Raw genomic sequence first — 12,830 nt, forward strand, 5'->3', positions numbered from 1 at the left:
TTTTCCTCCTTTCTGGTGGCTCTATCCACAGTATTCTCCTACCGATATGAAGTAGGAGAATACCATACAACATCTCAGGTCTCACCACAGTCCTATAAACTTTCCCTTTCACTCTCAAAGATACTCTTCTATCAGTAATCACTCCTGCTATCACTCTTTTCCACCCACTCCACCCTGCCTGCACACTTTTCTTCACTTCTCTAACACACTCTCCATTACTTTGCACTGTTGACCCCAGGTACCTGAACTCCTCCACCTTCTCCACCTCTTCTCCCTGCAACTGCATCCCTCCACTGCCCTCCCTCTCATTCACACACATGTACTCTGTCTTACTCCTACTGACTTTCATTCCCCTTCTATCCAGCGCATATCTCCACCTCTCCAGGATCTTCTCCACCTGCTCCCTACTCTTACCACAAATAACAATATCATCCGCAAACATTATAGTCCATGGAGACTCCTGTCTGACCTCGTCCTTCAACCTGTCCATCACCACTGCAAACAGGAAAGGGCTCAGAGCCGATCCTATATGCAGTTCCAACCTCCATCTTGAACCAGTCTGTTGTTTCTACTGCACCTTCACTGCTGTCACACTGTCCTCATACATGTCCTGCACCACCCTCACATACTTCTCTGACACACCAGACTTTCTCATACAATACACCAATTCCTCTCTCGGCACCGTGTAGTCCAAGCCTGTATGGTAGTTGCATCACTGACAGTCCCTTGTTGTCTTTGCAATGATTATATACAAGCTGTTTATTATTTTTTACCCTGACACTAGAACCTAGCTAGACAGATCATTCCCAACAAATGGAAACAAACTTATTTTGCCAATCAGAAAAATACATATATTATAATTTTTGTTACAGGGTGTGGAAGTGCAATCTGACAGAGGAAAGCTGTAGAACTCTGTCCTCAGTTCTCAGCTTAAACTCCTCCAGACTAAGAGAACTAAACCTGAGTCACAATAACCTGCAGGATTCAGGAGTGAAGCTGCTCTCTGCTGGACTGGAGACTCCACACTGTACACTGGAGATACTGAGGTACACACACACACACACACACACACACACACACACACACACACACACACACACACAGTAGTTCTACAATAATAAGGAATTACTTTGGACCACTGCTACATGGTTTTAGAGGACATCGACCACTCTGCTTCCTGTGCTGCACTTGGTTACTCTCTGGTTTACCTCATCCTACTTATAAGCATAAATTAAAACTAGTCACTACAGAGAAAAAATTCACAGATGAAGCCAAATTTGAAATTGCAGGACTGCTTTGATTGCACAGACTGGGTTCTATGTGAAATTGGAGCACCACATATCCACCCAACCACCATTTGCAGAAAATTCAACAATGACAAACCATTGTTTGCTGCTTGGAAAGTGATCGCTCATTGGTTTAGGCTCTGGGTTACTGGGGGTCTCTATCATGGCTGACCCTGTGTTTTGATGTGTAGGTATGTGTACAAGTATACATGACACCCAAACAAGTCATTCTCTTTTGCCTAAAAACCTGTTCAGTTCAGGTCATGCTGATCTTTGATTGATCACTGGAACTGAGCATGGTCCCATCATGCTTCATGATACCTGCTCCCATAAAAACCTGCATCTTTGGACAAAATGGCTACAGACCAGTTACCTTTACCATGTATGAATCTCACTTTCTGTCATAGTCAGTGTGTCTTGTATCTGTACGTCATGTACTGTTCTTACTCTGCACTCAATGCTTGTCCAATAAAGCTGATTCTGTAACAGGTGAACAAGAAACACTAGATATACAGATAGAATAATGGATTAAATTAGGGATGTGGGAGCTTAGTGGTCAAGGCTCTGGGTTGTTGTTCAGAAGGTTGGGGGTATCATCAAGCTGTCACTTTTGAGCCTTTGGCAAGACCCTTAACCCTCTTTGCTCCAGGGTCACTGTGACATACCTGACCAAGTGCTCCGACCCCAGATTCCTACTTTGCTGGGATATGTGAAGAAGAAATAATTTCCATGTGGGATCAATAAAAAAACTGGAAAAGTGTGGTAACTAAATGTGACATAAATTATAAATCTAACATTGACTATTTTAAGAAAAGCAGGAGGAACTCCCTGACTGGAACATCAAGTCAAGTCAATGAGCTTTTATTGTCATTTCCAGAACCCTGGTGCTACTGTACATTAAAAAACACAGAGCTACATCACACAACATAAAGCTACATAACAGAACACAGAGTTAAGGACTAAAGTAAGTGTCCATGCCATGTAAAGTGCATCGTGTGCAACTGACTGTAAACAGTGCAAACAAAAAACGGTGAAGACAGACAACACAAGTCAGTGTGGGAGAAATACACAAAACCCAAAACAGCCAACAGCATTGTGGGTTGTCCACAATGCTGTTGGCGTTGCGGATACAGTGTGTGTTGTAAGTGTAATTAATAGAGGGTAGAGAGACCCCAATGATGTTCCCAGCTGTCCTCACAATCCTCTGTAGGGTCTTGTGATCTGAGGCGGTGCAGTTCCCAAACCAGGCAATAATGGTCCCTTTGTAGAACAGGATTAGGATGGGGGGGAGTGAGATGGGCTTTTCTCAGCCTTCTCAGGAAGTAGAGGTGCTGCTTTCTTGGTGATGGAGCTGGTGTTGAGTGACCAGGCAGATGTACACCAAGAAATTTGGTGCTCTTGATGATCTCAACGGAGGATCGATCGATGATCAGTGGAAAATAGCGGCTCTGTTCTCTCCTGAAGTCAACCACCATCTCTTTGGTTTTGTCAACGTTCAGAGACAGGTTGTTGCTCCCACCAGGCTGTTAACTGTTGTACCTCCTCTCTGTATGCTGACTCATCATTCTTGCTGATGAGACCCACCACGGTCGTGTCATCGGCGAACTGATGATGTATTTCCGATCCGGACTGACTGAGGTCTCCCAGCCAGGAGGTACAGAATCCAGTTGCAGAATGAGGTGTTTAGGCCCAGTAGGCTCAGCTTCTCAATCAGGTGCTGAGGGATGATTGTGTTAAATGTTGAACTGCAAACTGAAAAACATTTGTACTCAAGTGTCCTTATTCTCCAGGTGGGTGAGGGCCAGAAAGAGGGTTGTAGAGATGGCATCATCCATGGAATGGTTTGGATGATACACAAACTGCATGAGGTCCATTGAAGGTGGTAGCTGGGACTTGATGTGCCTCATGACGAGCCTCTCAAAGCTCTTCATCACAATGGGTGTGAGTGCGACGGGATGATAGTCATTGAGACAGGAGACTGTAGACTTCTTCAGCATGGGGACGATGGTCATCGTCTTAAGGGATGTAGGAACAACGTTGATGCTTAGGGAGATGTTGAAGATGTCTGTAAAGACATCCACTAGCTGTTCTACACATTCCCTGAGCACTCTGCCAGGAATGTTGTTTGGTCCAGCAGACATCTGTGGGTTAACTCTGCATAGAGTTTTCCTCACTTCAGCTGTGGTTAGATGTAGCACCTGGTCACCGGGAGGAGGCACCGTCTTCCTTGTAGCTTGTGATCGAATGGGCACATGGGCCGGGTGTCTCCGCTGTCCTGAAGGTGGCTGTGGTCCAGTTCGTGAGCATTCTGCAGGTCGCTAATAACCACATAGAGTTCACACAATGCCTCCTTAGCTTTTTTCTGAATGTACACTCCGACAATAAAAACAGTGGTAAATTCCATGGGAAATAAAATGGCCTGCATCTTACAGTCACAAACTGCAGTAACGATGAGCAATAGTGGGAGACAAGCACAGAGTTCTTGATATAAAAATACAGAGCTGCTCTTCTGTCGGCATGAAACACGGCTTGCCCATCTAGTTAGATGGCGGCGTCCAGAACTCTGTCGCTGAGCAACGTCTCTCTAAAAAAAGACGTAACACTCTCTAAACTGTAAACATGTGAAAAGCACGATTTTGGATCGGAGATGCTGCTGCAAGCTACTGCCACACCGCCTTGTTGGCACCATTATTACAGGTTTGTGTGTTAAACATGGTGTCCTACTCATGGGTGGAAAGACACCTACAAAAAGTGTTTGTAAGCTTTGATATTTCTTAATAAGTTAGTACTAAATCCTGAATTTATCTGTTCTTAAATTTTAAGTAACTTTGCAATAGGATTTAAAATATAATACAGTGGAACCCCGGTTTACAAGCATCATTTGTTCCAGAACCGTGCTCACAAACCAATTTACTCGTATATCGATTCAGGTTTTCCCATACTATACTTGTGTATAATATACTATACAAAGTCTGAGGTTTGTATATCAGATTTTTGCTTGCAAGCCAATGCAAATTTCAACAAAATATTTTGCTCGTAGTACAAAACACTCATAAACCACTTTACTCACAAAGTTCTAATGGAGTTTTCTATTATACATTGTTTGTATTTTATTTTTAAGAATCATATGGCCAAAGGGGGTGTCATTTTTCTTTAAAGATTTTCTGTACTGAATGGTTCTGGTGCTGAACCTCAGTGAATAAAGTGTGAAAAGATTTTCTTTTTCTTTCAGGATGTCTGAGTGCAGGATTACAGATGAAGGATGTGCTGCTCTGGCTTCAGCTCTGAGATTAAATTCCTCATTGCATCTGAGAGAACTGAATCTGTACAACAATGAAGAAGGAGAATCAGGATTGAAGCTTCTCAATGATCTACTGAAGGACCCACACTGTAACCTGGAGAAACTGATGTGAGTTACAGTAGAGAGGTACAGTTTTCATGTTCCGTCAAATGTTATCTTGAAAGGTATAGGTCAAAGGTCATCATTCATCATTTTTTTACAGGTGGAAGGTTAGATAAAGATAAAGGTGATTAAAAGGTTGACTCGGTGTGATGACTGAGTGGAAGATTAAATAGAGATAAAGATGGAGTAAAATTTGCAGGTTTTATTAGTAAGACAGTGGTTAAACAGGCAGGGACGACAACATCAAATAGAGACGTCCAAGGAGTGACAAAAAGGTCATCTAAAAACAGTCAATGGTTGGGGCAGGCAGCATACAATCATAAATGTGGTAACCAGTTCAAGGTCAAACACAAAGACAATAGAACATGGTGTCAGCTCGCTTGAGCACTTCCGGCATTGCTGCTTCCACCCCCTAAGGAACTGCCCCCTTGCAACTTGTACCCGGAAATTGCGTCCATATTGTAAACACATAGAAGGAGGCCAGAAATTTACTGATTTATTTAACCTTAAATTACCGACCTGTTTCCACCTGACTATTCTCACCTCCGGCCCCCCGACCGCAGCTGTTTTCCCGACTCTCCCCTCAGCATTAATCTCGGCTCTGCTCTGCTCTGCTCGCGCTCAACGCACTCTGGTTCTCGGCTCTGCTTGTGCTCAATGCTCTCCGACTTCTGGCTCCGCATCCTTGCGATCCATGGGCTTCGGCTCCTGATTCGGCTCACTGACTCGGCTCTCCTCACTCACATTTCTGGCACGGCTCTCCCTGCTCCAGACACCTTCCCGGCATCCGCCTTGGATCCTAGACCTGAGTAGCTGACACATGGAACATAACACTTTTGTACATAGCAATGTAAAATGTGGCAACACAAATCATGGAGATATAGAATGGCAGTAGTACATTATTTAATATACAAGAACATGAGTCTCTCTGTGTCTCCTTTTTCCTCCTGCTGGGAACTGGGAGGAGTCAGTAATTGGTTCCCAGGCAGGGGCTTCTGAGAATTGCAGGCCGATGGGATACAGTCAGTAAACAAGTTTTAAACTCCTCCAATAGAATGAGTTCTATAAGCTGCTTAAAACTCTGCACACCACTCGCTGAGCACCATTTCTCAAATAATGTAGCCTTCTCACAAGCAAACTCTACATATGTCACACTTTCTCTCTTAACGGAATTTCTGAAACTCTGGCGGTACGCTTTGGGCACACGCTGATATGTGCAGAGAACAGCAGCTTTAACAGTCTCATCATTTAAACTCTGTTTTAATGTGTGACGTGGGCTCACTGGAGACATCAGCCTGGACAGGACTATGGGAGTCTGCCACAGAAGAACAGAACTTCCATGGCCAAGGCACTGGTTTGTGAAAATTGGGTCAATTCTGAAAAGCCAGATCAAACTGGTTCATAAACATAGTTAAATCAAATGCTGCCATTCTCACAAAACAGACCACAATAGGCTCACTGCACAACAGAAACAAAAAGAAAAAATACTACCAAATACAATCATCATCCCAGACGAGCCTTAATTCTGTTACGTCCCAGTCTAGGGTTGGGGAGCACAGCATGATTTAAGGCATGGGGTGGTGGATTTTACGAGTTGGGAGTGTATTTGGTATAAGTGTGTTGGAGAATGGATACACAAAGAGGCAGATATAGAGGACAGGGTGGTATGGAGACGGATGATCCGCTGTGGCGCCCCCTAATGGGAGCAGCCTAAAGAAGAAGATTACCGTGAGCTAATCACAGTGAGAATGGGACAGGGCAAACGTAGAGTCAGAACGGGCGTAGGTCAGTAACAGGAAATCACACAATACATGTAACAAAGTAACCTGATCAAAGCGAGCGTCGGCTAAGCAAGGTCTTGATCCCAGCTTCCCACTCGACTTTATAGGTCGCCTCCTGCTGACATCATCCAAAGGTAAGTGGACACAAGTTTAGTTTACTGGAGTGCTGGGAAGTCCTGGACTGGTGTCTCGGGGATGGCATATGCACACAACCACACACCGCATTCAAATACCATATAAAATAACAAAATACTGCCGGTTGTAACAGTAGTTATAACGCACTCTGGTGGTGAGTGGGAGGAACAACAGGGACCAGATACGTGACAAGGTGTTTGTAGTGTAGTAATTTTATTGGCTCAATTTCAGGGCATTTTTTAAGTTGTTTATACATTCTGATTGCCTGTACATGCCTCTATTTGCCAGTGCCTGTTGAAATTGTAAGGTTATAGTTTGATGATTAATAGATATGTTCCTGTTTGTTACCATCTGTGAAAATAAAAAGTTTAAAGGTTAATGCATAATAATATACATCACATTATTAACCTGTTTTACCTTAAATATGAAGCAGAAGAACACAGCCTTTCCCTATAAATAAAATATATGTATTTGTAATTCTGTTAAACTCCAGCTCTTTGTCCACTTATAGCAAAATGGATCCAGTTTTGAAAAGATTTTAGAACATTAAATATTCAATATAGATTTTTGCCAGCTGTTTTTTTTTTTTTATGCAGAAAAAGGGTGCATTTTGCTTTTCAGATTCTAAGTATCAGGTCACATCCTCTGGAGCTATAAAAAAATAAAAGGCCATTTTCAGCCTGAGGGACGAAATAATACTCATGTGACTGGAGATCAAAGTACAACTTATCTCTCATTTTTTACAAAAAGAGCAAATGTTTTGCATGTTTTAAGAGCAGTTTAGTTATACATTTCCAGGAACTAAAAGGTATATACTTTTTCGTATCTGATTTGACTTTCATTTCTGTATCTATAATACTATATATATAATATGATATATAACTATAATATGTTGCGTGGTACAGTGATGATGATCAGAAGCGAAGTGTATTCCTGAGTCAGTGTAGCAGACTGTTGACATTAACTACAGTCCAATCCGTCCTCAAAGCACCCGTTCTACTCCAGAATTTCATGGAACCACCCAAGGTGTTGATGAGAGACCGTCCCAAGCTGCACAGAAGGTTGAAGATCCACAGAGGGGGAGAGGGGCAGGAACAGTGGTCACTGGAGCCTCAGGAGCATGTTTAACTCGACCGAGAGAGAGAGAGAGAGAGAGAGAGAGAGAGAGAGAGAGAGAGATGTGATCAGGGTGTAAGTAGGAACAAGACTCACTGTAGCAGCAGAACTAAAAGGGAGAAGCAGAAGGAAACACAGACATGAGGATCTCTGGGATGAGGCGACCCACCACACCACCATCAACAAACCTGAGTGAACGTGTGAGAGTGAGGAGACGACAGCATCCAAATATCCCAGTTCACCAAACACTCCATGTCCATGATCCCTCCAGATCTGCTCCTTTACCTCACAAACACCTACTGACTAAAGACTCCGCTAAATAAATATGTGTTCAGCCTCGACTTGAACACTGAGACTGTGTCTGAGTCCCGAACACTGATCGGAAGGCTGTTCCATAACTGTGGGGTTTATAAGAGAAACATCTGCCCCCTGCTGGAGTCTTCATTATTTGAGGTACCAACAAATAACCTGCACCTTTTGATCTAAGTAGGCGTGGAGGATCATCCTGGTACAAAAGTTCACTCAGATACTGCGGTGTGAGAGCGTTAAGTGCTTTATATATCAGTAGTAGTATTTTATAATCAATGCGAGATTTCTACCATTAGGGGGCGCCACAGCAGATCATCCGTCTCCATCCCCCCCCGTCCTCTACATGTGTCTCTTTCACACCAACTTCCTGCATGTCTTCCCTCACCACATCCATTAACCTCCTCCTTGCTCTTTCTCTTTTCCTCCTTCCTGTTGGCTCTATCCTCAGCGTTCTTCTACTGATATACCCCATGCAATTATGACTAATATAATAACTGAAATATGTGTATGGAAATGCAGTAGGTTTTGGGTATGTGTATGAACAAAAACTTATTTTTTTTTACCTTTCATCTGCAAAGAAAAGAATGTTTGATGTTGATGACCAACTTACACCTGTCAAGATAACTTTTGATGGAAAACACAAACTGCACCTGACTGTTATAGAGAATACTGTATAATATTCATCATTCCAAACCTTTTCCTTTATGACTGATAATTCCACTGTCCTGTTCAGGAGTGTGTGTGTGTGTGTGTGTGTGTGTGTGTGTGTGTGTGTGTGTGTGTGTGTGTGTGTAGTAATTCTGTCCTGTTCTGTGTCTTACAGTATTGAGGTGTCTCGCTCTAAAGCTTCACCCACCAGCACCAATAGAACTCCTCAGACCTCCAGCTTCTTTTCCTGGCTGAAGTTTTGGTGAAGTGTCCCACATTTCCAGCAGTCTGGAAGCTGAATCTTTTCTATACAGATTTAGAAAGTCCACAACAATTGCTGTAATTTATCACATCCTTTATCCCCTCAGCTAAACGTGACTTCAGGCTTTAATTACATTTTTTATATTGCAAAGTCAAATCCTTCAGCATCTTTACACGTACCAGAGAGATCATCACATCATCACAATGATTACACAAACACACAGCTGTCCATGTTGTAGCTAACATTTCTGTAATGTGTTGTTGCTTTCAAAACATTAATTCACTCGTTGTGTTGTGAATCAGAATCAGAGAGAGTTTCTCCACACGGGATTAAATCATAATAATGATGCTAATTTATTCTTTTGATTTTCAGTTCAATGTTTGCTAACCTGCTTGAGAGAGAGAGAGAGAGAGAGAGAGAGAATGGTTGGGGGACTCATCAGTAAGTGAGGGTTTTGGAAACAATGACTTGATGGTCAGTATGTGATGAAGATGTGCTGATGATCCTGATCATTGTGGAGCTGCAATGTTGTGAGTTATTATTATTGTATAACATGTTGAATCATGATGCTGTGTGCTGTCAGGATGTGGCAGGTCGCAGAAATGTGATAAATAATGACTGAATCATGTTAATAAGAAAGTTAAAACATGTCTGATTAGCTTGCTAGCTAGTTAGCTAACATATACACTTCCATTAGATTTTACTATAAATCTTTTGCATATGATAAATAATTGCATCTTTATTAAGTCATTTATAAAAATATATTTATTCATTAACCAGGAACTACACATCTTAATATTTTCTGAGATCATTATTACTCTTAGCTGAGAATTAGGAGGAATAAACCTTCTGATTTTTGTTCAATATTTTCCATTGCTTTTTATTAAGTTCAGTGAATTACACAATACACTACACTACACTACACAACACTACACTACTACACTACACACTACACTACACTACACTACATTACACTACACTACATTACACTACATTACACTACACTACACCACACCACACCACACTACACTACACTACACCACACTACATTACACCACATTACACCACACCACACCACACTACACTACACTACACTACACTCACACTACACTACACAACACTACACTGCACTACACTACACCACACCACACCACACACACCACACCACACTACACACACTACACCACACTACACTACACTACAACACTACACTACACACTACACCACACCACACACACTACACCACACTACACTACACTACACTACACCACACCACACACACTACACCACACACATTACACTACACTACACTACACTACACCACACCACACCACATTACATTACACCACACTACATTACACTACACTACACTACACCACACCACACTACACTACACTACACAACACTACACCACATTACACTACACCACACTACACCACACTACATTACACTACACTACACTACACCACACCACATTACACTACACTACACTACACCACTACACTACACAACACTACACTACACTACACCACACCACACTACATTACACTACACAACACTACACTACATTACACTACACTACACTACACTACACTACACTACACTACACTACACTACACCACACCACATTACACTACACTACACTACACCACACCACACCACATTACATTACACCACACTACACTACACTACACTACACTACATTACACCACACCACACCACATTACATTACACTACACCACACCACATTACTACACCACACTACACCACATTACATTACACTACACTACACTACACTACACACTACACCACACCACATTACACTACACCACACTACACCACATTACATTACACTACACTACACTACACTACACTACACTACACCACACCACATTACATTACACTACACCACACCACATTACACTACACAACACTACACTACACTACACCACACCACATTACATTACACTACACTACACTCACACCACACCACACTACACTACACAACACTACACCACCACACTACACCACACCACATTACACTACACTACACCACACCACATTACATTACACCACACTACATTACATTACACTACACTACACTACACAACACCACACCACACTACACCACACCACACCACACCACATTACACTACACTACACTACACTACACCACTACATTACACCACACTACATTACACTACACCACACCATTACACTACACTACACCACCACATTACATTACACTACACACACCACATTACACTACACTACACCACATTACATTACACTACACTACACTACACTACACTACACTACACTACACTACACTCACTACACTACACTACACTCACTACACTACACTACACCACACTACACTACACTACACTACACTACATTACACCACACTACACCACTACACTACACTACATTACACTACACTACACCACACCACCACATTACACTACACTGCACTACACTACACCACACACCACACTACATTACACTACACACCACACCACATTACATTACACCACACTACATTACACTACACTACACTACACCATTACACTACACTCACACCACACCACACTACACCACACCACACCACACTACACCACACTACACTACACCACACCACACTACACTACACTACACTACACCACACTACACCACACCACACTACACTACACTACACCACACCACACTACACCACACACCACATTACACTACACCACACTACACTACACCACACTACACTACACACCACATTACATTACACCACACTACATTACACTACACTACACCACACCACATTACACTACACCACATTACACTACACTACTGTTAGTGTTAAGATGGTTTTCACACTGTTTCACACACATTCCTTTGTCTGCTCAGTGTCTATAGAATATTTACGATGTTAGTCTGTAAGGTAAACAGGAGTCTTATCTGGACTCACACATCGCCAGCTAGTATATCCTCTTGTCTAAACAGGAAACAACTAGGTCAGGTTTCTTTTCTTTGTATGTGTATATAAACGTTCTGCCGCCTGCAATAAACTGAAGAGGAAGCATTTGCTGTGTGCGGTGTGATTCTTCCCTGATCAGAAAGGCCTACGGGTATCGCAGATCGTATGGAAAACCTCTCCACGAATTAAGTTTCGTTTGGGCATGATAAAAATCTAACAGTTTTGGTGTCAGAAGTGGGATACTTTCAGCAATATCCAAAAAGGGAAATCACGCATCAAGGTGAGTTTAATGTACTTCCTTGTTTGCGGGGATTGTCCCGTATGCCAGCCAATAGGGCTGCATATGTTTTCGTGTCTTGGTTATGCATTAATTGTTTAATGATAATTTCCTTTGGTGGGATGATTTCGTCGCGACATTGGTTTCCTCACCTTAGATGTAAGATGCAAGATTAGAAGACGTTTTTTACGGTCTGTCTAATATAGGCGATATTGTCTGAAGTATCCAAAAGAATCCACGATAATTTATATGCCCGAAAAAAATAGATAAATGAAAAATGAATTGTTTTTAAGAAGAAAATAAATAAATAAAATAAAAAAAGTGAGAGAAAATAGAAAAGGAACTAAAGAAAAACTGACATTTTGAAAAGACTTTAAAATTTTTCAAAAGACTTCAATCTTGTTTTGGCTTTATAGTCTATTTTTTTCTCCTACCTAACAAAATTTGTGATTCAATTGGAGAGATTGGATTATTTTTTTGTTTGAAGACTGCGATCCCCCTGGTGCCTAGTGTTGTGTGTATTGTCTGTGTATTAAGTGTTGTGTGTCTGTTCTTTGTTCTGTGTTAAGAAGATGGGTCATGACATTTCTCGCTTATTGCCGGAAGAAAATCCCAAAGATTTTATGTATAGGAATTGTGCCG

General features: G+C 41.9%; 1 protein-coding gene across 3 annotated transcripts in view; it reads left to right on the plus strand.

The window, feature by feature from the left end:
• LOC124377092 (NACHT, LRR and PYD domains-containing protein 3-like) overlaps positions 1 to 12,830 on the plus strand; it is a 68,386-nt gene that overhangs the window by 28,134 nt on the left and 27,422 nt on the right. For 2 of the 3 annotated variants that reach the window (XM_046836401.1, XM_046836402.1), the window contains exon 9: positions 873 to 1,046. In XM_046836401.1, coding sequence (XP_046692357.1) covers positions 873 to 1,046 — 174 coding nt within the window. Of the gene's footprint in view, positions 1 to 872; positions 1,047 to 4,518; positions 4,696 to 8,853; positions 9,884 to 12,830 lie in introns of those variants that run through there. The other variant, XM_046836403.1, reaches the window with a different exon arrangement.

The sequence above is a fragment of the Silurus meridionalis genome, chromosome 23, assembly GCF_014805685.1.
Source record: "Silurus meridionalis isolate SWU-2019-XX chromosome 23, ASM1480568v1, whole genome shotgun sequence".
In the NCBI taxonomy this organism is placed as follows: Eukaryota; Metazoa; Chordata; class Actinopteri; order Siluriformes; family Siluridae; genus Silurus; species Silurus meridionalis.